The sequence below is a fragment of the Haliaeetus albicilla genome, chromosome 26, assembly GCF_947461875.1.
Source record: "Haliaeetus albicilla chromosome 26, bHalAlb1.1, whole genome shotgun sequence".
In the NCBI taxonomy this organism is placed as follows: Eukaryota; Metazoa; Chordata; class Aves; order Accipitriformes; family Accipitridae; genus Haliaeetus; species Haliaeetus albicilla.
Genome location: NC_091508.1, coordinates 181,657 through 209,305, shown reverse-complemented (window position 1 = coordinate 209,305; position 27,649 = coordinate 181,657). Strand labels below are relative to the sequence as shown.

General features: G+C 43.4%; 1 protein-coding gene across 2 annotated transcripts; it reads right to left on the bottom strand.

Annotated features, from left to right (window-relative positions):
• Window positions 1-227: 227 nt before the first annotated feature.
• On the bottom strand, window positions 228-26,965 carry TSPAN2 (tetraspanin 2). Of its 2 annotated transcripts, none has more exons than XM_069770596.1 (8): window positions 26,771-26,965; window positions 23,784-23,886; window positions 10,052-10,149; window positions 9,525-9,599; window positions 8,881-8,982; window positions 7,578-7,649; window positions 6,761-6,844; window positions 228-3,995 (listed from the first exon to the last, which is right to left on the bottom strand). In XM_069770596.1, exons 1-8 carry the CDS (start codon window positions 26,837-26,839, stop codon window positions 3,849-3,851), a joined length of 750 nt encoding a protein of 249 aa, XP_069626697.1. In that variant the 5' UTR covers window positions 26,840-26,965; the 3' UTR covers window positions 228-3,848. The 2 variants fall into 2 exon arrangements, with proteins under 2 accessions (XP_069626697.1, XP_069626698.1); XM_069770597.1 differs by having other exon boundaries at window positions 228-4,782; window positions 26,771-26,959.
• Window positions 26,966-27,649: the final 684 nt, after the last annotated feature.

The following is a 27,649-nucleotide window of genomic DNA, read 5'->3' as shown; positions in this document are numbered from 1 at the left end:
GCCGAAGGTGAGGCGAAGGCAGCCCTGCCGCGGTGGGAGGGTCTCTGCTGGACGCCGCGGTTAGAGCTCAGCGCCCGGCCGGCCGCCCGGCGTGCCGCGCTCGCGGTGGCGGGGGGGCGTCGGGTCGGGTCGTCGCGGAAGGTCCCCAGCGTGAAATCCGAGAGTTTGTGGGGGGCTGGTTCTGACAGCGCACGCTGGAGCGCACGGAGACAAGCTCTCTCCGGTAGTCGTTTATTTCAGGTTATTTTTATTAGAAAGTTGTTTCAAATTCGAGACAGAAAAGGTGATAAAACGCCACTTCAGAACACATTAGACTAAAGGGAAGTGAAAGCTGATTTCAGCAACAGAATACGGTGGTTTTTTTCTCTCAAAGACAGCTGCCATAGAGGTAATTCTGCTACAGTCTCTGCAGCATAAACCGATACGTCAGTTCTGTCCAAAATCAGAATTTGTGCTATAGAAGCAAATACATTGTATTGGAAGTGGTTTGTATTTTGGAGAACCTAGTGGCTGGAGCACCAATAGAGAGGAAGAAGTAAGATTGAAAAGCTTTATATATGTACATTTTCTATGAACAGTATCTGATGCTGTTCATCAGTAGCCTCCAAGGGCTGTAAAATATAGCATCTGAAGGCTTAAGATAACTCAATTTCTTCTTCAATACATATGAAATATATTTTGCTAAAAAAAATATCACTTTCAGTATGATGAAGAAAAGTGAAATACAAATCTTCATTGTAGGGATATTACAGGGCTGTGCTTCATCAGCTCCTGTGCAATCTCTGCGAGAGATCAAAACTGGCTGAGGTTTTTCTGTAACAAATGAAGCTCCCACTGAAGTCAGTTACTTAGAAAAATTAGACAAGGCAAATGTGAATAATGATGTTTAGAGTTATAATAAGGGCATCAACAATTTACACCTTTCATGCTTTAGAACAAACTGTTTGACAGGAGAATAAGAACACGTGTGTGATGTGCTTTCAGAATTATCACCTGGAGGGATTTGATCTTTTGTCACTTTCCTCTGAAACACATACAAGGGACAGGACTAAATGGGTACTTCTGCTAACTTATAGGGCAGTTACTATGTATCTGGTGCACACAAGCATCAGAGTTTGTTAATTAACTCCTGGCATGCAACTTTGGAGCATGAACTGTATTTGAGGAAGTTTAGATACTGGTTTGGATTTAGTTACCTTTGAAAAGCTTTCTTATTGAAGACATATGGTGTAGCTGCTTGGAAATGATTTTGTACTGCCGACAAAGATCAAAGATTTTGTGCTTTCAAGAGCTGAAATGATAGAGCAGCAGCACAATAAACTGTGGGCACTATATACCTAGTTTGGATAGCCATAACCCCGCCTGTGACATCTAAGCATTTAAAAAGGGCTGCTCAAGCTAGTAAATGAAAATTGGAGTTGTTAACTAGCTATGATCTAAAAGCAACAGGAAAGAATTCTTACAGCTTCGACAGGGAAAGAACAGGTGTATTTTCTGTACCTTAATGAGTTAAAAAATACTTTCAGTCACTAAGATGCAGAGAAAACTGCAAATATATTATGCATCTCACAACAGCAGACAACAGCAGGAAACAACAAAACAGGCTGTATCTCTGGATTCTGTTAAAGGCACTAGTAGATGCATAACATTGATTTCCAGCTTAAATTATACCAATAACTTGGGTATTATTCTGTTCCTGATATGCAGTGCAAGTATCCCGTAAACTTAAATAGCAGTAAACCGTAGAGTATAAGCAGTAATTATGCTCGGAAAAAAAAAATGCACTGTTCAGAAGAAGAAAAAAAAAACAAAAAAACCAAACACAAATCCAAAACACTTCAGCAGAAAGTTAGGTTGTTCAAGTCTGAATTTATGGGAGGTTTCTTTGTGCCATTCTTCCCTGTTTTCATAAGGCACTTAGATGTTTTTGTACTTCTGGGGGAGTGGGGAGCTGGGGAAGCAACAGAAGTTTCTGCAAGCTGCCTTTTTATTCAGTGCATCTCAAAAGCAGGAGTGGGCATCTTCCAACTTATTCAGGAAACAGTAAACAAATAAAGAAGTAAACTCTGGTCCTATCATTACATTCCAGTGCTACAGATTTGAGGAATTAAAACCAATTGTATGAAGATGTGTTTAAAATAAATAAAATACTGTCATTACAAGGGGGAGTGTAACAGAAGGAAGTGGCTTTATTTGCAATAAATCTCTATCCCTCTAGGGCAATAATCTTGGAACCTGAACTACTGGCTTCCCTACTGTGCTATTTTTACTGGTTTTCCTGGAAAGCTGTCTCGCTCTGAATGGCAAAAATGACACTATACACAGGTTTCTTCTTGCTGTCAGTATTACCTTGGGAGAAAACATCCCAGTCATATACTATCCCATTATCTATTTAGAGCAGAACCAGTTGTAGAGACAGTCTCAAGTATATCTGGGATCCAGGAAATTGCTTTGGCTATGTCAGTTGTCTGCTGTGAGAAACTTACTTTCTTAGTTTCAGCTTGAGACCCCCGTGGATTTGCTGCTAGTGTCATTCTCCCAGTTGAGCCTTCCTTGGGAGCAGACAGCAGACTGGGCCCTTATTTCCTGGTCTGATGCTTGCAGAATAAGGTCCCAATTCTTATTTTTACACGGCATCCATAGCTAATCAGTTGTGAACAGAGTGATACAAGCCTAACTCTTCTTTGGTGTAGGATATAATGTCTCCCTGTCAGCTGGGTACCTGAAGCTAGGCCTGGAAACTGCTCAGTTGACTGTGCCTGCTGCATACCCAGCATTTAGTGCACAGTTGTCTCAGTGTCACAGGTTGTGGTTGAACAATTTGTAAAGACAGCAAGATGTGTCAGTTAAATCAGTTACATGGAACAGCAACACTCTTTCCAATCCTGAAGTAACAGAAAAGTGATGGGAGTTTGAGTTTGTTTGGGAAATGAGAGATAAATATAACGAGAGATGTATATTCCACACAAACATGTGCACTAGAATGTACACGTTTTCTGAAATCCCATTTCTTTCCCTTGTGTTTCAGTGGAATAAAGACCCCATGACTTGTAAATGCCAAGTCCTGTTAGACATCGTGGACCGTTTCAATGAGATAGATACATAGTTTAGCTGAACTTTTCCCCATCATGTATGGAACAACTGCATCAGAAATCTGAACCTAGTGATCATCAGAGAGACAGAGCTGCTATGTGGATATTGTTAGCAAAAAGCTGTTCTCTGAAATGGTGAATGATCTTGAGTAAGCAAAAAATTAAGAGATTCTGAGCCTTTGATGTAATTTATTTTCCCCTTCTGGGGACAACCTTTCTCCCTTCTAGGTTGTTTTAAAAGGAACATTCTCTTATGAATAAATATGACAAATAGAAAAATAAAAATATAGAAACAAACTATGTAAACGCAAGCCCTGAGGTATTTCAAGCACACAGTGTAATTTTTCTACCTGACATGCAATCTAAAGGTGCCAGTAAGAAAATTTACTTTATGGCTCTGTAAAAATGTCCCATCTTTCTTTCCTGCCTTACACCCGCAAGAAAAGGTGAGAGGTTGAGGTAAGAGCCCCATGGAAGCTGTGATAGTCACAGAAGCAGAAACAGAGGATATTAAAGTGCTGTGTGTCTTTCCCTGACCATTTTCACTCTTCGGTTGGCTTCCACAGGCCAGTTAGATTCTACAGAGTATCTGACAAAGCTGCTGCTTTTCTGGATATAGGCTCCACTCCTGCACCAGCATATATATCATATAGAGTCTTGCAGGATAAAGGGACTTCTGAATAAAGATTTTTAGTGGCCCCTTTAACTCATAGATTTATTTATTGTGTGCGTGTGTCTCAGGCTAGCTTGGGAAGCTTAAGCACACTTTGCACTGCAATCGCTCCCATATGACTGCATTATCTTGCCAGCTTCCCACCTCTTTCCCCCTCTTCCTTTAGCCTGGATCTCCTTGGACATGTTTCCTCCCCCAGAGCTTTCTGCATTTGCATGAAGGGTCCAGTCCTAAAAAAAAAAATCCAGTCTCTGCATGACAGTGAAGTCAATGGGTCTACTCACATGAATTAAAGTTTGCTGGAGCAGGCCCTTAGGCATTATTTTTTTTTCTTAATAAAGTCCAATTTTATTAATTCTATGCTGTTTGGGCTTTGGAAAGAACAGCTACAAAATGGATCATAGGTCTTACTTTTTAAAATGGCATTTGTTCCTCCACTAATTCTTGCAAAAGGGGCTCAATATGAGAGGGTTTCAAGCACTGTATACCTATGGGTGTGTGTACACTCTTGCATAGTGAGACTTTGGAATAATACGCATGCAAACATGTACACACAACATATTCCACTTGCACATACTTACCTAAACAAGGTACTGCATACACAGGTACCTGCTCATGTGCATATATATGTGTAAGGAGAGATATGCATGTGCTTACACAATGTCTATAGATGTGTAAACTCTTAATTCCACATATACAAACATTAAAAATCAAATTAGTCTTAGATGCACCTTTGCTTCTTTTCATTAAAAAGGACATTTTAAAACCCTTTTTTGTTCACTTCGGTTTTACTGTAACTAATACAATTCACCTGCTCACCTAATGGGATATTTTCCTCTCAGTATGTTAAAACACTAATTAAAATGCATTACAATTATTAAATTGGGTAGAAGAGCACTTCTTGTAAAGCTTAGTCTGGAACTCCTGGGACATAGTTGTGCAGTGAAAGTTTTAGATCATATCTCTTGTGTTACGGATCGCACAGCACAGAACCATGCTGAATATCATGCCAAAGATCTAGAAGAGAAGGGATGCAATTTAGGGTTCCACTTACAAAACAGTTACAAAATAGTCTGCATGCCAGAACAATCTGAAGGTTCTTATGGCAGAGTAGCAAGTGACTGCTTCCATCTACAAACCCCAAGACATCAGGCAATTAACATAAAAGAGATTTCACTGATACTCAAAGCCAAGATTTTATCTGCTCACACTAGTTTCACTGCTCTTTTTTCTAAATGTTAAGGCCAGCATAACAGCCTCAAACGTTAATAATATTAACATAAATTTCACTGATATCAGTAACTGTGACTATTGGTATTATGCCTGGTATTGCACCAAAAGGTTCTGAGTTTCAGAATGCTTCTACATGGAATATTGTATACACACTTGAGTAAGAGCAGAGAATGATTCCAGAGGAACCAGGTCTCTGGAACTGGTGCTGAGCATTGCGATTTTACAGAGAAAGCTAAGCTCTTAACAGTTACTACTCAAAACCAAGACTATACATTAAATATAAAATTCTCTTCATGTTAGGGAGCTAGTTAACTAGAGGGAATGTTAAAAACAGAGAACAGTGGGTGATGCCAGAGTCTCCAGAAATTTCTTTTTTGCCACAAGTTGATTCTCCAAAGCAGTTAGCAGCTATCTCCTCAGGCCTTATTGCTAATAATGGGATATGAGCAGTACTATGAGGCAGTTAAACCACTGAGTTCACATCCCCTCCCCACACACCTCCCTAAGCAAGGAGACAGCTGACCAGTCATACCCCATGAAGTGTCAGAAACAAGCATGGAAAAATGTACAGACATGTTTCTGCTGCTAAAGAGGTTAGAATTTCATAACTTGTGCTGTATCTGAGGTGGGAAGCCATAGAAGAGATGTTCCTATTTCTAGTGTATCCTTGTTGAGCAATGAGGTTATTGGAACTCTGTCCCACCCATGTTGCTTTGCTGTATTTTTGAGTATACCTTCACGTTCTATACAAATCACAGGATTGTTTAATCCCCTTTACCCATGCCACGGTTTCTATTACATCCATAAACCCTTCATATGCTTTTAAGTGTCCACCCAGGTCCATGAACCTCCTGCTCTTCAGAGCAGCTTAAAGGTGTATTTCTTTACTAATATTCTGGCTCCTCATGCTGCTTCTGACTGCTGCTGGTTTCAGAGTCTGAAGGAAGTCATGGCACTTGCGTGCTGGAAAATGCTTTCTGTTAAAGCCTGTGCCTGACACAGACTGCCCAATCCTGCCACATCCTTACAGCAGGGTGACATCTACTGGTCACAGCTCTGTCAGGAAGGAGCAGACCATGGGGATACAACAGTCCACACTTGTGGGAGGAGGTGGACTGTAAGGCCAGTTGTCAATGCTTTGATGACACAATCCGATTAAACGGCTACCTGTAACTAGGTGCTATGTGTTTAGGAAAGAAATGCTGTTCTGAAAACTATGCAGTTTAAATCCCGTTCCTTTAACAAAATACATACTGATCGCTGGATCTGTGACGTAGAAAATCTGTTTATAAACTATCCTTCAGATTGAACCAATGCTACAGCCAGCATATTCATGGAAAGCCATTTCTATGCAAAGGGCAGGTACTCTCTACTCCTTGTGAAATCTAAGGAATGGATCCTCAAAGGGCCTAAAGCATCAGTCTGCAGTTGTTTTGGAATAGATGAAATGCTGCTACAACCTTTTGCTTTTCAGTTTGCTTCATGTGCACTTTGCTTTCCTATTATTACACCAAAATAAGGTTACCATTACTTTGGACCTTCTCTGAGGACACAAAATGCACTGGTAAAATGAAGTCATGCAAGTCTGCTTGCGCCGACATGGGCAATTCCCAGAGAGAGGACACACTGAAAGTGGTAAGAATAACTGCACCTTTGAGGAATCTCACCAGTTGCTGCAAAACACCTTCCACAAAGCTTTGAGTAAGGGACAGGGTACTGGGCTCAAATATAGATTTGAGAGTGAGAACATGGATTTACTCACTGTGATGCCAGCAATTGCAATTCCAACAATTCCAACTAAATGCAGATTAGCATCAATTACATTCTGGATTTCAACCAGGCAGTTCTATTAAAAACAAAATTGAAAGGCTTTTACTCCTAGAAAAATATACTCCAACCAATTCTGTCAGCTGTTCTCACTAAACAACAGATAAACATGAAAAAATATTGCAGTCACTGTCCTAATTCTTGCATCTATGCTTTGTGTTTTGTTGGACAATTTTCACAGCATATTCCCTTTTCTCGTGAGACAGCTGTACCTCTTGCTTGTACAGGCTGACACATACAAGTTATTTTCTTACAATCAGTTTTCCTGAAATTTAAAACCCTTTATATGATAGGCCATGCTAAATCAGGCAGTTTGGCCCTTCAGCTTGACGTTGTACTCACAACCAGATTCACAAAAGACAGAAATAACAGTATCCTTCTTAACACCAACAAAGTTTCTAGTTGGGAGTCTCCATGCGTGATTAAGGCAGGCACTTGCCAAAATTCGGCCTTCACAGGGCTTTTCATTTAGGATTCCTTTTCTGCTACCTCCTTCCCACTTTTCAGATGATGTAATATTGTCTCAGCTACCATGGGATGCTACAAGCAGGCTTCAGAAATGAGGGTTGGGCATGTTCAATATGACCTCCAAATTATTTCTGCCTCCACTCTGCTCCATTTCATATGGAATTTCATGCTGGAATTTGCAAGGTAAAGAGGAAGTTCTTTCTTTTACTTATAGAATGTATCCAATTTTACTAAACAATTGACATGAAAAAGTGATTAGAACAACCAGAACAGAGGACACTTGCCTTTGGCATCTGGATATTCTCTGGACAGGGTAATCCCATTTGTTCCATATTATCTTTACCACAGCATTGGAGCTAAATGAGAGAGACAGAGAGATGAAGAATTGAAGAAGGGGAAACCATAGACTTGTTTCATACTGAAATTAGTTATTACTTTCATATTGAAAGTGAGACAATAAATAACTAAAAAAAAAAGAAACAATATAGATCAAGTTATAAATTTATTCCCTATATTAACTGCTCCCTCTGGTAGAGTTCCAATTGTGTGGGCCAAAATTCTCAAAAATCAGTTTCAATTGTCTGAAGCCATAGCAAACAGACAAATTTGTATTAACAACAACTTCCAGAAGGGATTTTTATCACACTATCTCATAACAAAGCAAGCAAGTGGATTTTGGAAAAGCAGATCCCTGGCTTACAAGGAAACAGGAGTTGTTAAAGGGAGAAAGCAGGAAGTTCAAACAGCGCATACAGAATTATGGGCAACGCACAAAAGCTACAACAGAGAATGCTAGAATCTTTATTTCTGACAAAACATAGTGCTGGGTTTGGAGACAGTAATAAATCAGAGTGTTTCAGAGGGTTTGTTTTTCCTGTTGGCCTATCTCCCACAAAATGCTCGGAATTCCTCTTTGGGTCAGAAATAACAGCTATGGGAGAAGGACAAAAGGGTCTGAGGTTGTGAAATGTTTGTTCTAAAGAACGTGGGAATGCTGTAAGGAGCAACAAAGCTTGGGCTTGATCTCTGTGGGAGGCAGTGTAGATACAGGATGGACACAAATAGGATTCAGGAAGACACAGGTTCTAATTCTGATTCAGACACTAACTTTTTGGGTGGCCTGAACTGAGTCACACATGTACTTTTGGTTCTTTACCTACTTGGTTCAGTCAGTGACAGGATCTGCCACACTGTTGGTCCTGGGACACGGGTCACAGTTTTTTCTCTGACAAATGCAAAGAGATTCAGACCTTTCTACCTCTCTCTGCATTTGTGAGTATTTATTCTTGGATTTTAATATCCAAAAAGGCCATAATAGTCATATCTTCTGCACAACAAAGACAAGAAGCATCAGCTGAAATTTAAAAGCCTGGCCATTTTCACTTTCAAAGTTAGGGATTGCTTGGAATCTGAAAACCAGAATTCTGACAGAGCGATCAGGAAACCGGATTTTGAGCCTCTGGCTCCATTTTAAGTAACAGTCAGTTCTATTCTTTCATACCTCAGTGGGAGGCATTTGGAATTTTAAAGGGTAATGTGACAGTAGAGTAGCAGTGCAAGGTATTAAAGTTCAGGAGGACTACTCACAGCCAAGTGGTAGTGATAGATAGTCCTGTTGACCTTCCCCCCTGGGTTTTTCATATAGTCATCATAAATGTCTTCATAGATTTTCTGTGCTTCCTGTATTGCCTGCAGAAATCAGACTTTCCAAGTGAGTGGCAAATAAGTCTTACCCCCAATCCAGTGCAGACTTCCAGCTTGTGTCATCAACCTCCAGAGCAGAAAATTATGCCTGTTAAACTGAGGTACCATGATTAGAAAGATAGGAGGTTTTGTGGCCTGCTGGCATTCAGAGGGACTCTGCATGGGTCAGTATGTACATATGCTGTATTCTGTGTTTCGGTTAAACACTGTTAGTTGAAGTTCAGCGCTTGAATTTGTTTGCCCTTTTCCCTAGCAATACCCTCTTACATAGTTCTACTTGATGTTCCTTGTGGATGTAAGGTTGAACAACACCTACAGATTTTCTTTAATAGAGGGGGGCAAAAACTGCATCCCATTCTGGACTTGTGACAACACGAGCTCTCATTGACTCCAGATAAGAATGTCAGAGAGTCTTCCTGGGAAAAGTCTCCTGGAAAGATTTCCTATGCAAGAGCCAGACTGTAGGTCAGTTGGCACTGGAATCCGTAACTGCCCCATTCTTACATTAGAAGTTGCTTGCTACTTACCACTTTCTTTCCTATGAAGGCAAATACTCCAGCAGTGACCTCAGCCGCAAATATCACCAACAAGCAAGCAAAGAACTGCAGAGGAAGAAGAGAATCTTATATTAATGTACCTTGCACAATTCTGCTTTATATTGACTGCCAGTCAGTCCCTCATCCTTGCCCAGGCCTTAACAGCCCACACAGTCACTGGAAGAAAGCTGGTAAGCAGGGTCTGTGACAAGGGCGTCAAGTCAGATTTCTTGTAATATGGAAACAAAAGTGGAAATGGCAAAGATGTGGCTTAGATGGTAGCTTCAGAAGAGACAGAAGGTAATTCCAGGAAGTATATCACATGAGACAAGCAATGGAACTTCTTCATGTATAGAAGCTCTGCAACAGGACGGTGGCTAGAGATGCTAGATTAGCCAGTAAAAGGACATAAGACATTTCAGGTCTTGCACAGTAAAGAACTTTCCACTAATGACACAAAACATATGCTTTTGAATGATTTTCCTACACAGCCCAGGCCCTTGTAACCTTTTACTTACTGCTCCAAGTAAGCACTGAGACTCCCGCGCTGCTCCACAGCACCCAAAAAATCCAACTGTGGTCATGAGAGCCCCTGCTCCCACCAATACATAGAGTCCTATGAAAAATCAGAATCAGAGAAGAATTTAAGGTTTGTCTTCCCAAAGTCTGCTACCTATTTTGTCAAAACCATGCATTTGTAAGTAACAATGGTCTCTGGCTCTCACAAAGAACACCTGTTACACAGAAAAGTTTCTCTTGCCCCAAAAGGAGACCAATGATTTCTTCAGAATTCTTGGAGAATTTCATGAAGACAAATGAGAAGACTTCTACGTCCCAAGTTTCCTGTCCCAAGGGCAGCTCGGTCCAGGAAAAATATACACCATACTATCCAAAACCACCTTACAACTCTTCAGTGAGGAATGTAAGGCAAAAAAAATTCAACGTTGCTAGAGGGCTTATTTCTGTGAAACCTGGGACTGGAAATGTGCTGCACTGCTATGTAGGGGTGGAACTTAAAAAGCTACTTGGCAGCTATGCTCTGTCAGTTGCCTGGCAGTACATAAAAAGGGACATTTGAAGATCCTCAGGAAAGGTACAGGCACTACAGTGTGATGTTCTTCTGAAATCAGTGCTTTGGCTGGGGAAAAAGCTGATTGCTATTGGAAAGAAGAAGATGATTGGGGGAACCGGTTGAAAGCTGTTAGAGGACGTGAATGAAACAATGAATGGGCACCCTCTGGCAAAATAGTGAGTGGGAAGAACAGCCTAGGGGAGGTCATAAGTTCAGCAATAGTCCTGAGCTTTGTCACTGCGGAGAATGGAAGCTTGTCTACACTTCAGTGATTTGGAGTGTGGCATCTTCCTTTTACAATAAGTAGCTACTTTACTGCCTGCTGGGCAGGCATATTCCAGTGTCATTACTTTACTTTTTTTTTCCCTCCAACATACTGATGCAAGTGTCAGAATATGTGATATCAGCAGCTTTTAAAGGCTAGTATCAGTGCACTGTGATCAGAAGCCTTGGAAAAGAGTTGCCTGAAAATGGATAGAATCACAGAACCAGACAAATCACATCAGATATTAAAAAAAGGTGATTTGTATGAAACGAGTAGAGCATCTAAAACTTAGAGGCCAAGAACCTTGCATGCATGGCCAACAAACACCATCTCATGGTGCATGCTGCCCTCATCTGAACTGCAGGATATCCTCCCAGCACCTTATTTCAACAGGCAGAATCAGTGGCCCTGCAGCAGTCAGTGGCAACACTACATTGTCCTCCTGTTCTGGACATTTGCAGTTAAGTGTTATGCAGTTACTGAATTGTTCAGAGGATTGCTCAGACACCTTAGCCAACCTCCTCCTGGGACTGCATTGCTGAATGGACTTGAGGCTACTGGCACAAGGAGTTACCTGTGTGTAGACAAATCTAATGACATAAAGAAAGAACAGCAAATAGTGGATTATCAGACTAAACACATTAAGAGGATAATGAAGCAATCTGGGGATGAAACTGCCAGCAAAGACCAGGCCTGAGACAACTGCAGAACATGGGAGATGTCAGTGTAGCCCCGTATATATTTAAAGATCTCTAGGATCTCTAGCTATGTCCAGAACTTGACAGGACAAAAACTGTAGAGGTCAGGGGAATTGCATTCATCTCTGACACCTGTAAAGCTGCTAGAAACACTCACATTCAACAGGGTTGGGTTTTTTTGTATGGGCTTTATCTAAGACAAAAGGAAACCAGAGCACAGAATTTTTCATTCCTCACTTGTAAACTTAGATGCTTGATCTGTGCTTAGGCAATACATCCGTTCATGGGCAGTGTCAGTTCCCATCAGACCACAACAACTGTGTTTGTGCCTTGTCTCTGGGTACCATGTCAGCCAAAGTACAACAGGCTCAGTGCAGTGCCTTGTAATTCTAGTCTTTGTCTTGTGTGGGCAACGTGGGAGACACACAGAAATCTGCCATGCCAATCCACTGCGAGAAAAAACAGCTTCCTTTCCCTCATGCCGTTATGAGGAAACAGCGAAGCTACAGACTGTGCACACTAGAGGGCACAGTGAGCCTTGCTCCCAGCTTTGACTACGCAAACTTTTAATGAGAACGTTTAGTATTCTCAGTTACCAATTTAAACATTATTTTTAACACTGACCCAAATCCTTAGGGTTAACAGAGCTGCTGGCATTTCCTGTTAGCAGACCTTGCATAACCTAGACTAGAAAGCCCTACAAATGACACTTTGCAATGATTGCTAGGAAAATGAAAAAATAAACTATCAATATATGAGTGCAGAGCATCAGCTACTCTGCCACAGAGATGCAGCCTGATTGGAGAAGGCAAACTGCTGCCTGCTGCCCATTCATTGGCACATCACTGTCCAGTCACTGTATATCAGCCAGATATCTATCCCAGCTCTTATGATCCTTCTCCCCTCCACTCTTCTTGCCCTGGTACCTTTCTTGTGTCAAGGATTGCTGCTGAGGAACACATTCTGCTAAACAGCAACAAAACAATTATAATTAATATGGCTTTTTCAAGTCTGTGATGCTAGATATGTGGGATTTAGGACAACAAAGTTGGTGAGGGGCCTGGAGCACAAGTCTTATGAGGAGCGGCTGAGGGAGCTGGGGCTGTTTAGTCTAGAGAAGAGGAGGCTGAGGGGAGACCTTATCACTCTCTACAGCTACCTGAAGGGGGGTTGTAGTGAGGTGGGTGCTGGTCTCTTCTGTCAGGTGGCTGGAGATAGGACAAGAGGAAATGGCCTCAAGTTGAGGCAACGGAGTTTTAGGTTAGATATTAGGAAAATTTTTTTTACTGAGAGGGTTGTCAGATGTTGGAATAGGCTGCCCAGGGAAGTGGTTGAGTCACCCATCCCTGGAGGTATTCAAAAAGTGAGTACTTCAGGGTATGGTTTAGTGGGGATGGTTGATGGTTGGACTCGATGATCTTGAAGGTCTTTTCCAAACTAAATGATTCTATGATTCTATGATTTGCTGCTGACTGTGCTGGCAGTTCATATTCTGTATTTTCTCAATTTTTAATATTCAGCATCTTGTGACTTAGTAGGACTGAGCATTCTTAAAGCTAATACTTGTACACATATTCACACCATAGTGGTTTTTACTGAGGGAGGGACATACAAAGATATACCTGGCTCAGGAGAGAAAGGTCAGCCCTTTGTGAAAGATGAATTGGAAAAAACTAAAAACTCTCAGGTGCCAAACCTGCTGTTCAACTGCCAAACACCAAAACTGCCATTTCCTGAGATCTCCATGGTAACAAACAACATGTAATTACAAAGATGTTTCCTGGACCCTTTTCTGCGTGTGACTCCCTTACTGCAATCCCTGTAATTACTTATAAGGCAACTTAGCAGAGAGACTTTTTGATTAAGAAGACTGGAAAGAAGTCTTCCCATTTCTTTTTGTTGCTTTCAGCTAGCAAAGGCAAAGCTCTCTGAGGCTCAGGGGTGAGACCACTTTCAGGAATTTGGATTTGCTTTTGTCTGAGAAACAGACTTAACATTTCACTTGCATGAGTCACAGCTAAACCGCTACCTCAATCAGAATTTCCCTTTTAAGGCATGTTACAGGAAGAACTTGCACCACTCACTAAACAAAGCTGAGCTTGCTGTGTGTCTGGCCCCACAGCTGAGCCAGCCAAGAGTTTAAAACCACCTTCTTGCATCTTCTGTTCAGGAGAGTTCATTCCAGACTTTGTCCTTTCTCAGCCTGGGACTAGTAGTTGCTGATACCGAGAGCGCTATTTCTAGATGGAAAATAATGACAACCCTTAAAAAAAAATTCCACAAAACTAAAGATGTTTTTACTTGTCTACTATATATACACACACCTAATCTTTCACACAGAGATGAGGCACTTGAAGAGTAGCTTGAAAAAAATTCAAAGGGACCAGGTTACTTCTCAGCTTGCACTGTGAAGTTTCCTAGCACCCAGATTCAGGTATGCTCAACTGGAAGATGATTTCCAGGCAGGGTATCAAAGCAATAGATTCAGAAACATCCTAGATGGTGTAAGTATGTAAGACAGGGAGCTAGTATTTCTTTTCCTAGTAGGCTATACACAGCAGTGTAGGCATGATCACTTCAAATTCTTAATAGGAATAGACCTAAACTGAAAAGTGAGACTCTCTAGAAAGAAAAAAGGGTGACAATGTATGGCACTCCTTGGAATCATAGCCTTACCTAGAGACATCATGCACTGATAGTCATGAAGTTAGCCCAGTTAGGATCAGCAAAGCAGAAAAAATCCAGAAATTTGGTGGTGTTAAATGTCATACATTGTTATGCAATAGTATCGTGTGTCAGAAGTAACTAAGCTTCACTAGAGCCCATTTGTTTCAAAAAAAGCAGGATGGAAAGTAAAAGCCTTAATCAGCTTCTATTCATAAGTGCTTCCACTGTAAAATACAAAGCCTTGGCATGGCCTCCTATTTGGCATCTACAGCACAGCAAAGAAACAAAAAAAGACGCTTGGTTTATAGTCACAAAATGGAACACATTTGATAGCTAGAAACTGACACAAAAAAGTTCACTACAATTCTCAGCATGGCAAAAAGAAGTGTACAAGTCAGGTCAAAGTAGAGAGCTTGTTTTGGTGAATGGAAAATTTGGAGAAGACTGTCTAGCTGCAGCTTTTTGTGCAGCAGAAGTAAAACAGTACAGGGTAGAAAGGAAGCAAATGTTTGTGGCCTGTATTAAATTTTTCCTCTTACCTCTTCTTGCCTCTGTTCATTTCCTGATTCCTAATTATGTCACTTTGATCTGTGTGTGCTAATGAAGAGGAGAGAGAGTTTGACAATACTAACTATTGTCTGAGTTTGTTGGCAGCACACAGCCCACACAGAAGCAGATAACAGATCAAGAGAGAATACTGAGAACAGGCACACTGCCATGGCATTAAGGAGGGCAAACGCTGGACCTAATGGCAGAAACCTGCCATCTATGTGACTGCCCACAACATTCAGGACCCACAAAGCAAGTCACACTCAGCCCTTGAATGCAAAGGGATGAAAAGGCACATTCCAAACAATTAGAAGCCATGTGCAAAATGCAACAGAAAATTGGTTGATCTGAGCACACGCAGCCAGGACACTGATGACTGTGAGGGGTACTAGAGGAAATACGGGCTTCTTTGTAAACACAAGAGGATGAAAAATGAAGTGTCATAGGACTGGGGTTTTTTTGTACAGAGCCTATTCTTTCAACCTTTGTTGTGGGGAAACATGCAGGTTTTAGGGTGGTGGGGGTTTTTTTGTCGTTTGAGCTGTGCTAAAACACCCACCCACACAAACACAGATTTTTATAAGCTGTGAAGAGAAACCAACACTTCTACTTTTAGCAGTAAGTCTAGTAAGAGAACACCTAGTAACAAATTGATTTCCCTTCTGGCTAAAAAATAAGAGTGTAAGAAGGGGGGAAGCCCATACTTCAGCCATTGTTTCACTTTGCAAAGAACAAATTTGGAAAGCAGTAAAGCAGCAGCTTTTCTATTTACTTGATTTTTTGATTCATCCCATGGGGAAATCATTATTTCCTGAAAGGAAAATGGCAAATAGGGGCATTCCCTGTGATAATTCCAACAGGAGGGATTCTTGTTTTCTGGCAGACTCTGCTTTGCAATTACAAGGAAAATTTAAAAGTTACCTGCAATCTGAGAGCAACCAATGGCTCCCAGTAGTGAAGAATGGCAAATCCACAACTCGGCAGATATCTCTAAATTGGTATCTATGTTCATGGCACAGAGTTCTTCCATAAGATAGTTTCCTCTGGGTACAAGCAAGTATACCCTACTGGGGCTGTATTCGGAGACAGTGGATCTGCAAGTGTGAAGAAGCACCTCAAGAAGGATAAAGGGTATTCTGTATGTCATTTCTGGATAAACACCTTTGTGATTAGCAGTGAATACAGAATTTCATCATTTTAAGCTAGGTAGAAGAGAAGGATGGAATTTTATAGCTGCTGACTGCAGGGTGTCTTTATGTGTATCAAGAGGGAGGGAGGGATCAGCCCCATTTTTAGAAAAAAAATGAGTGAAATATGCAAGACATCCGTTCTTTCTTCCTTAGAGCAATTAAAAACCACTCTCAAGGTGAGATGCAAATCTATGCATAACTAATCTGAAAGGAAATGTCACCAGTTCTTTAGTCTGTCTGTGTCATATGGCACTTGGACAGAGTAACAACTGTGACCTTAGAACCAGAGTCCCTTTATGCTCCCATTGCAAAGAATCACGTGATAGGCAGAAGTGTGTACTACCAATGTTTTATGAACAGAAAGGAAACATTACAACACAAACCAGGCAGGTAGGAACCTAATAAACATTAAAACCATTCTTACTTCAGACAACACATGAACCATCACAACCACCACCAGATATACTCTGCCAGCTGCCTAGCCTGGGAGAGATCTAAATTCAGAGTCTGGGACAACCCACTCCCAGAGTTCTTTTTTGTGTGGTCTGCCCCACCCCAAGTCTTATTGACGGCGTTGAGATACAAATCCCTGTCTAGAGCCTACTGCAAAGAGCAGGAGCAGACAAATGTACACTGTCTCTCTGTCTGGCTTTATTTCATATGGGTTTCTTGTTTACCTGGTTGCTATGGTCACTTTCCATTTGAAATAATTCTACTTTTTCTTTTTTGGGCTGAGTAACTTAACACTGAACAAACCACCAACTGTTCATACTCCACTGAGAAAACAAGCAGCTCTATTCCTGGTATAAGAGATCCAGAGGCAGTGATGACAGGAGTCCTAGAATCCAGACATGACTTGAAGAGATTTTCCTGAGGTTGTATGTGCATTACAGTCTGGGAGGCAGATGTGCTTCTCCACAGGACTGAAACTCTCAAGCCCTCGGTAGAGCACCAAGGAACCTGTAGTGCAAATGCACTATTGGAAAAGATGAGAAACACATGTTGGGAGTTGGAAATAACAGGCCAGACAGGGACAGTTGTATATGTTGCACATGGTAGCAAAGTCAGTTTCTGAAACAGGCTTCTTACTAGAGATTACCATTTTTCTGTTAATAGATTTTTAGTATATATATCTATGAAATACATCTACAAAACTGAAGAAGAGAGGCAGAGTCCTCTGAAGGAAGATTAATTTCTGGAGAATTGAAATATATCCTTAATTTGAGCATAATGCACAGACATAATTACATGTCTTATGTGAATTCAACAGGTATTTCATGGTGTTTAATCTTCCTGGAACCACAAAAGCATTACAGATACCAGGCAGTTTGTAGGCTTCTGCTGATGCACAAATCCTGAATTTCAATTTAAAAGCAACCTCACTGTAGTGTAACATCCTGGTTCACTGCCTCCCCCTTCCCATAGAATACCAGCGCTTGTTACGTATCTTGCTCACATGCATCTCACAACCCTAAATAATTATGTCCCAAATTCACATAAGCCAAAGTATGTCAGCTATTACCTTCTCAGTAGTCTCCAATGGCTCTGTCAAGATCTACTTCACCCTATACCAAACTTCACTGAAGTCAGATGTAATCAACATACCTGTATTAGGCGGATCTGTACTATCGTAGTTGAACTTCACAGAATCCTGTGGCAATGGATTCTACAATTTAATGATGTGAATAGTGTGAAAAACTTCCTAATATGGAAGTTGTTCACAGTGCATAGTATGATAATAAACTTGCCAAACTGCTTAGTACTTTTCCTAGTTTTATTGCATCTTTTCTGACCAGAACCACATATGGCATTCAAGACACTGAGTGCACTGGAAATTTACACAATGAGTTTAAAATTTTTCATTTGGATTCTCATTTCCTTTCTTAATAATTCCTGATATTTATATGCCTTTTTAACTGCATCTGAGCAAGGCACTTTTGTCAAGAGCAAATAAGTGAGTCTAAGATCACATTCCTGTGTCGTTATAGCTAATTTAAAGTCTATCAGTGTTTATACTGCTTAGATTTTCTGTTACCACTTGTATCACTTTGCTTCATTGATACTGTGTTTCATCTGCCTTTCTAACACTCAGTCATTCCGTATTCTGAAATCCTCTCACAATGCTCTGCAATCCTTTCTAGATTAGGACACCCTGAATAATCCTGTGTGTATGCGGACATTTCGATGCAGGTGTCAACAACAATTATACACTTCTAATGCTTAAATGCACAGGCTGCAAGCCACTCAAAACAGAAAACAGAGTATGGGCATAATGAATTCACAGAAATCTGCAACCCCCACAGTAGCAAAAGTTAGGACTCTGCAGATAGCTGTCTTTACCCACCCAAGTGCAGGTAAAGTAAATGCTGGAACAAAACAAGCCAACTCAGTCAAAACCCTCTCTGTAGATGCTTTTGAAAGTGGCACACCCCAAAAAGGAGCTAAGGGCTTTTTTGTTCCTGTTTTAGTTTTTTTCCAGCTTTATTTTTTTTCCAGCAGACAAAATGCTTTCCTCTTAATGGCTTCATAGTGGACAGTCCCATTTTATTTCCAGTTCTGTCAGAATGAAACACAACACAGGACATTTCCCATGAGATACGATGGATTATATTGGTTTGGTTCTTTTTCTAGAAGTTATTTTAGAGACTGGCATCTAGAGCAGAGTTATTGAAGAGAGCATGTATGAAGACCAAAGCAAGTAACAGAAAAAGTTCCTTGTGCCCAAGGAACCAGCACAGACTTTCCTCTTCATCCACCAAAAGCAAAGAGGGGAGAATAGGTGTCTTGAACTGACCCTTAAAAACTCCGTTCCTGGAGTTTTGTGTGCTGCTACAGCAAGAGGAAATATCTTGATGTCTTTTTACTTCATGCAGGACCAGTGACAGGTTTATCCCCAGTCACCTCGGTCACTTGCTACAGGTGGCTGTTTCTGGAAAAGTTGCAGTGTTGAGACTGTGGTGCTGGGCTCTGCCCTTTGTGCATGGGCAGTCTGACCAGAATCAGATACAACTGCTTGATCGCTCACTGAGGTAGGCTGAGGGAGACCCCACATACTCAGTGAGCAGTATTCTCAGAGTTCAGCATTCACAGCAATGCGACCAGCGTGCAGGCACCAGGGTGACTTGCAGCTGCCTAGAGGAAGGAGAAGAGGGTGTGTCAAAGAAGGAAATGTCGTAACTGTCAGTTCAACTGTTGCTGCTGTGTGGAACTGGCTAGCTTTTAGGTAGCTACATGCAAAGAGAGTAGGATGGGAGAAAGGTTTATCCAGGAGGACAGAGTAACAGGCAAAAAGCATAAAGTGCATTCTCACTCTTAAGTGATTAATTTAAAAAAAAAAAAAAAGCGCCTCCTGAATCTCAGCATATTGCAAATATATACCAATCAACCTGAGGTAGATGGACAGATTATTCCATTAGGCTTGATTAGCTTGTTTTGTCAGAATACTGACTTTGCGATGGCCTTGCCCTTACTCTGCCAGGTGGGATACTGACTCTTAGGAACTGATTGCTACGTTTTATGATCCAGAGAATTGCAGTTTACATGGATTTAACTGCTGGCCAACTCCTGTTTGTATGGGCACCCACTGCTATGGAGAAAAACGACTAACATCCTTCAACTCCAGACATGACTTCATATCCTAAGGCATGCGCCATCTAACTGTACCTTTCAAAGCCAGAACGATCACTCGTGCTCTCACAGACCCCAAGAAAAAGCCACAGCCACCCTGCAACTTCTATCCACAACTGGTTTGGCCCTGGTGAATGCCTGGACCACAGATTGTATTGTGGAACTGCAGCAAAGAAAGGTAACATAGCAGGAAGTTTGTGAGCTCTGGCTGTGCAAAAGAAGCGATGCTTCAGTGCTGCCAGTTATGAGAAAGAGTAATCCAGACTGATTCATTCACATTCATCAGTTTTTGTCACCATTCCTGATGGGGCTTGTTGAGTGCATACACTTCATTTTTATTGCTACTGGCAGTGATGTGACCCTCTGCACTTCATTTATCAGGGATCAGGGATACAGAGAGTTTGTCCTCCATGTTGCCCAAGGAACCAGCACGGACTTTCCTCTTCATCCACCAAAAGCAAAGAGGGGAGAATAGGTGTCTTGAACTGACCCTTAAAAAGTCCCCGTGTTATTTTTTACTTCACGAATGCTCAACCTGCACTCAGCAGGCACTTTGCCTTCACTTCTGTGCCTTAGGTATTTTTAAATTTAAGAACAGCACTACTACAAAGAATTAATTAAGGACGAATTAAATGTGAGACAGCAATGCTGACATCTTGGGTTCACACAAGCATCTCTTTTACTTCTGATTGTTGCTGACTTTCCCGCCCAGTAAAAAACTTGCTAGAGTCTTGGTACAGGAGTCTCAGGAAGGACGAGCAATCTAAGGGAATTCCCTTTTTATTCTACAGATCTTTTCTCCATTTGGTCAGTATAGTGTCACAGACCACTCAGATAAAAGAGGTAACTGCCCAGCTATTGACCTTTGCTGAAATTATCTTTTTTTTTCTTTTTTTTTTTTCTCTCAAGTAAAGCTATGAGAGGACTTTATGAAATCTACTGGAGCTGAACTGCAATAGAACAGGAAAGCTATAGTTTTGCCTCACCACTTGAAGCACAGGCACAAAAAACATACTATGACATAGAGTAATATAAAAATATTGTCATGCCTGCCACTGCAGTGGGAACTCCAAAAGTTGAGGAGCTGCAGAGAGAGGATGTCCAATTTTAGGAGGCCATTACAGTCTAAGATACATCTGGTAAAGTGGACGGAGACTGCATGGGTCAATGAGTTCCAATTCCAACCTTTTATGTTGTAGGTTAAAAAACTGCAAGCTGCAGTGGGGAATATGGATCACTAAACACAAAACCACAAGCAAGAGAAAACTAAGAACACATATGTGCTTGACCTCAGCACTGCTGCCTGTAAGTTGTTCTCAAACCAACAAAAACATTTCAGTGGCTGGAAAAGATGAACAGGCCTGGTTGCCAAGTCATGGCCTGAACTATTCCAGGGGGCAGAAAAGACAGCTGGACTGCTGGTAAAGAACAGGGCTATTTAAGGAGACTCATTCTGGCCTAATGGAAAATGCAAGGATATAATTATCAATTATTTTAAACTAAAACAACATTTCAGATCCAGGAAAAAACATCACAAGGAAGCACAAGAGACAAGCTGGTTAGATTCAGCTGGCAGCTCAATACAGGTACAAAAAGAGCAGAACGTGCTCCTCTTTAGAAGGAAGAAAATTAGATGTTTTCCACAAGATGGTGATTCTGGACAGTGCTTCAACCTACAAAGCAAACTCTGAATGCAGATGCACTGTTGTTCCAAGCACTGACACAAAGCTGATCTGATCACAGGGGCTTAGGTTATCACGAGGCAGCCACAAAAGCAGTCAGTGGAACACAGCTAAAGAAATTATAAATATATATAGCCATGTGTTTATATCTCCAAGTCATACTGATGATCTGCTTTCTCTTTCAGCCCTCTGGGCAGCTGCGCCTTGGGTGCTCACAGTGTTCCATATTAAGAATTCCTATGCAAAATTCTGGCTGTCACCCAGAATGCCTGTTACAGAGCAAACACAAAAAGCCAAATAAACAACACTCCTGGAGTCGGTGTGAGAAGGGCCCAATATGCAACTGTCGGGGGGGACTCAGAGCTGAAATCTCCTAGAGAGGTAAAGCTCTTGAGCATGACCGTCAAGTGCAGCCTTGTCTGCTGGAAAAACCCGCTGTTACTGAACTTATCACCATCCTTTTACCAGTGCCTTAGTCACAGATTGTTAACCGCCTCAGACTTCTGAATTGCTGCCCTATCAGATGCTCAGAAGTCACAACAGCATTTAACATGATTGGTAATGAGGGAGGGCAGCAGAATTTTTTTTTGTTTTCCTTTAACAGGAATGCTCCGTTCCAAGCACAATGCCTATTAGAAAAAAGGGCCAAAACTTTGCTTTTGAATTCAGTCAAAAGTGCAAGTTTTAAAGAATTCTCAACATATTTATGTCCTGTTCCTTAGCACTTCCTCTGCTAGCAGCTACATATTATAGCATACAGCTCTATAAATACATGTGACAGCCCAATAGTTGAATGCCACAGTATATGACAAAAACTTTTACAAGAACATTCCCCAGGACTTCCCAAAATTAACAACTCTGAACAGCTTTTGTAATTCCCATTCAGGACTGAAGCAGAATAAATCTTTTAGAGATTTAAATATACATGCATCAAAGGATTATCTTGTTTACACAGTGTTACAGTCTGCACTGCAAAGCTGTGAAACAACTGTGGTGCTTATTCACATCACAGGATGTACTACTTTCTAATCAACAGTACTTGATTTTGAAGGCCAGAACATGCTTCTGTCTTGTTGAATCTCCTGGGTCAAATATTAAGTGGATGAGGCAGGGAAGAATTCCAACACAGAGCATAGGAAATTCTTCAGGTATAAACTGGATCTGGAAATGAAGTTGGTGATCTAATATGCTGCTGACATAGCAGCTCAGATGTAAGAGAAAAAGTAAATCATGCTTCCTGGCTCTCTGCGTCAGTGGAGGTGCTACAGGATATTTTCCAGTAACCCTCAGGTCCCAATCAAATTTTCATCTGAATGATTTTATTCAGCCTCATCAACTGTCACAGAAACTTTGCTGGACATAACATCCTACCCATCTATTCCCACAGTACTATACAGTCAGCTCTGTGCCTCTAGCCTGGTTGCATATATTAAAGAAGCTTGGGGTTAGGACTGCGGTGTATCAGAGTCAAGGTCTCCAATAAGAGAATCAGGGTATTTAAAGTAACTGCACAGCCCAGGCAATATTCCTGTGATAGGTAACTGACTGCTGCAAGACATCTTGGGTCAACTTCCATTCCTGGCCACCCTGTCAGAGCGGCTCAATGGACAAGGCAGGACTGGGTATTCATTCACACTTTGCATTTGTATATGGCAAAAATGTTTGCACCAACTGGATTTTATTGAGTGAGTCCATCTCCAGGGGTGATATATTAAAATAGAAAAAAAGTCTGACTCTTCTGGTGTAAAGGCATGTTACAATTGCCAATGGATAGAGAAATGCAGTTGCTGACAGTTCTAGACAACTGCTATTTAAGAATGTCTATAGGTATGTAACACATGTGGCATTTCCAGAAAACCCAACTGGAAATCCTAGAGAGAAAAAAACTTATCTTAAATGTCTAAAATTAGACATGACCAATACCAGTTCTGTGGGCTTGGGGAACTAGTTGATTCCTGCCTAGGTTGGACAAACTGTTCTTGAGATGACTGAACACTGTGTAGCTCTACTTTCCAGCTGTAGAAGGATTTGCTCTGGTACTTAAAGTCACACTGAGGGCCTCTATGCAGACACAGGGAGAACTGGTGAGCAAAAGTTTTACTGCTGCACTGGTGTTAGAAACATTCAGAAGTGACACTCATTTTGTTGGCTAGCAGCTGCACAGAAAACTCTGGAAGGATGTGTTGGTGAGCCCCATGTTCCAGGAGTCTCTGACCCATCTCAACTTCTATTCTAACACTATTAGCACAATTCACTTAAGATATGTGAGGATCGGATCAAATCTGGGAGAAGAGTTCAGTTAGGCCTAAGGAAGTTGACGCCAAGCACAGAAAGGACGAAAGCCATCATGCACATGACACACGGCACCAGAATGTCCGGTTTTGTGTAGTTTAGCCCAGGAATTGTTGGCCTTCATATAATTCAGTGCATAAGGTGTGTCACATGCCCCAGGATTAAACCAAGGCTAAAGGTTACTGTCATCACAGGCACTTTAACTTACCCATGAAGAAATACTCTGGAGACTTTTTGTCTGAAGCAAAGTCTGCCATAACCCCACCAAACCGCAGCCACAGACCAAAGGCAATGACAGCCAGTCCTGCCAGCTGGAAGATAAACAGACCAGTCAATACTTTAGTAACAATTGGCTGGAGAGCATCAAAGAGGTGTCATTGGTACTTTCTGCTTTCTTGAAATCCCACAGCTCAGGATTGCACTGTCAGAAAATTCAGGAAGCACTTGCCAGTGTTTGATAAGAATGAATTCCTATTATAGTGCAATGTATTTCTTTCTTTCTTTCAGCTCTTCAGTGTAGTGGTGCTTCTGAACTTACTAGTGACTTTCAAACCTTGTAAGTAAGCTCATTCAGTCATCAAAACTTGGCCTGAATTGCAATAGGGAGTGGAGTGGGTGGGGGTGCAGAGGGGAAGTGAGTGCCCATGAGAAGAACACACAGGCTGCAAAACCAATGAGGAACACTCTGACCTCCTTCCTAACCCTCAGAACTGGATTGTAGTCAGGCAGTATGCAGGAGGCCACTCAGGGCCTGGATCTGGAGTCAAGATGCTGTTACTGTAGGAAGACCACCTTATGGGGGAAGTGCCACACAACCAGGAGTTAAGCCCTGCTGGCTTGACACAAACCAAACTTTTAGGACAGAAGTAACTTGACTTGTTTTTCAATGCTTCTAGCTGTTTTAGGGGTAAATAACAGCCTTTTGGGCTGAGAGATGCCCCTTTCCCCTGTATGTATCACACAGGTCCAGCTCCGGTGTCATGAGATATGTGATGCTGTAGAGAGAACAGCTGGACCTCTAAATCATCATACCAAACTGCAGGAGACCATCTGCCATTTCAGAATTGCTGCTGCTGCTCAGTTGTAAGAAGTGTTCTGTTTGGAGGCTTACCAGAAGGAGATGCTTGTATTGTTCTTAGGGATGTGCTGAAGTTAAGTGTGTTTGGACCAATTATGACAGGGCATTTTTCTTTAAATCACCATGGGACCCCCTATCAGAACTAGGAGGTAAAAGGATGTACAATATCAGTGTACAATATCTTGGATCACAGAAATGACTAAGAAACAAATGACAGATGCTGTCAAATGCAAGGAAAAATTCCCTTTAACGTGAACAAGACTAGATCAAAAAAAAGTATCAAGGCATGTTTTTTGAGGGGAAAGATCTATAGACAGTGGTCTCGGACCCACGGCATGCCAGACATATTTAGAAGCCTGCCAGGCAATGGTGGGTGTCCTGGCAGACAGCTTCAGCATCCTGCAGGACCAGGCACGATGCTCTGCTACTGTTCTGATGGAGGCCCAGAGCCTAGGCCTGTAGCAACTGCGCAACCTGAACGAGGTTCACAAAACACCTGCTGCTTACCATATCCTTGGCAGCCTGGCGTGGTGCTTTTTTAATCTGTCCTGCATTGCCTGGCACTTGATTGTTCTGGCATAGCTACAGCAAGCAAAGAAAGCAGGCAAGCATATGCCTGAAGAGCTAGGGATCACAGCTTTCCAAACAATAGTGTCACAGCACAGAGTGTGAGGGTGCCCTGCCACCCCGGTCACAGCATTTGAACCTCCCTGCTTGCAGGCATGGGCTCAGCCTTCGGACTGCCAGAACATGCTAGGAGCCCCCTCCTGTCAGTCCAGGCTTCCAAGTGCCTCTGGTAGTTTGAATGTGTTTGAAATGAATGCCCCCAGTCCAGCTGAGCAGATGGTTTCTTCCATCTCAGTGAAAAGGCAGATAACAAAACACAGTAATTGTCACTTTTGTGAAACAACATAACACAAAGCTTTGTCCTTCTACTGACTTGCAGCTGCAGCTGGGCAACATCACTCTGCCCCTACAGCTTGAGCACAGCAGCACTGTGTACCCGGAGCTTGCAGTGCTGTCACCAAGAGGGAAAAGCATTTGGTTTAACTGTGTTTCAAACATAAAGGAGACAAAAGCCCAAAACTGCTTGCTCCAGAGAGGCTGAACAGGATTATTTTGTGACTTTTTAAAAAACAGTGAATCAGAAAGAAAGAAAAAGACATTTAAGAAGATACATTGCTAATTGTTTTCCAGTGTGAAAAACGGCAAAGCTACTGGAAGGGGGAACACAGCATGAGGGAAAATGAAAGAAAAAAGCAAGCCTGAACTCAGTTGTGCTATGGAACTGTGAGACTATTAAAAAGGTGCAATGAGGGAGAATGGGCAAAGCATTCTCTAAATCTCTTGAGGGTTCTGTAGTGGACACTGTTCCTTGCCACATTAGGGTAGCTTTCAGCAAAGTAAGTGCAATAGGATACAAGGACTTTCTCTTAGGATGAACTTGTAAAGTAGCAGCTGTTGGCTCACTATTTGAAATGACATTATTAGAAAGCATCGTGATGCTGTGAAAAAGTGTTCCGCTGCAATTCGCTGCATGGGATGCTGGGAGAACCTCTCACAGCCTCCTGTCGTTTGAAATTTTATGCTTGCTGGGGAAATGGTCACTACTTTAAATTACCAGTTAAGACAGACGTTGTCTTCTCTCGGCGATATCATCAAGTACGTATTTCCCCAGGAAGAGCTGTATCTTTATACAAAGTCGAGTAAAAGTCGAGCGCACTCTTGCAACCCGAGCTCAGGTAGCCCAGCCTGCAGCCCTCGTCCGAGGGACCCGCGCATCTCCTCAAAGCTCGCCCCTGGCGCGGGGCAGCCCCGGTGCCCGCGGCTGCGCCCCGGCGCCGCCCCGGCGGAGGCAGCGCCCGGCACCCCGGAGCCCCCGCCGGCCGCTGCCCGCTGCCCGCGTGCTCCGCCGGGGCCCGCGGCCGCGCGCGCCGGGGCCCAGCGCCGCCACGGGGGCCGGGCCCTGCCGGCCGCCTCCGCGCGGGACCGGCCGCGGCCGCGACCCGGGAGCGCCCCGCGGCAGGTGCCGCAGGCGGCGCGGCGCGGCGCGGCTCGGCCCGGCCCCGGCCCGGCCCCGCTCTGCTCCGCTCGGCCCGGCCCGGCCCGGCGCTCACCCAGAAGGTCAGGTTGAAGATGAACAGCAGGATCTTGATGCAGCGCATCCCCCCGCGCACCGTGCCCATGGCGGGCGCCGGCTCCGGCAGCAGCTCCCCAGGCGGCTCGGCCCGACTCGCCGGCGGCTCCGCGCGGGGCGGGGAGCGGGGCGGCGCTGGGAGGCAGGTGCAGAGCTGGGCGCGGCGAGGGGCGGGCCGGGGCCGGGGCCAGGGCGGCGCTGCCCGAGCGGCCCCGCCGACCTGGACCCGCCTCGGGAGGCGGCGCGGCGGCGGGCGCGGGGCAGCTCTGCGACGGGGACGGCGCCCGGGGAGCGGCGCGGGGCGGGCTTTGTGCCCAGAGCGATGCCCGGGGCCGCGAGGCCGCCCCCCCACCCCCGCGCCGCCCTGCCCTGAGGGGCCGGGCCCGCTGCCCGCTGCCCGCACGGCGGCGTTTCCCGGCGGCGGCGCGGCGCGGGGCGGTCGGGCGCCCGGCAGCCGCCCTCCGGCGGGGTCTGGCCGTCCTGGGCGGGCGGGGCTGGGGCTGCTGCGGGAGCAGAGGGGGCGCGGCCCGCGGCTCCGCCGTGCGGACTGCGGACGGCAGCGGCGGCTCTGCTCGCCCGCCCGGCTGCCGCCGGCGGCCCGCGGCGGCCCCTGTCACCCTCTTCTCCGCCTGGGCTCGGTAAAATCCTTCTCAGCCTTCTGGGCGTGGGACGTGTCTCAGGCCAAGACTTGACATTAGGCACCGGAATTTTGCAGATACTAGAATGCGTGCCCATAAAATTACAAGCACGATCGAGAATTGGATGTGTGAAGTCTGAGGACAGCAGGACAAGGGCCATTCTCCTTAAAACTGTTTTCCCTCACGCTCATAAACTAGGGGCCCCTAAAGTTCATTTTCCA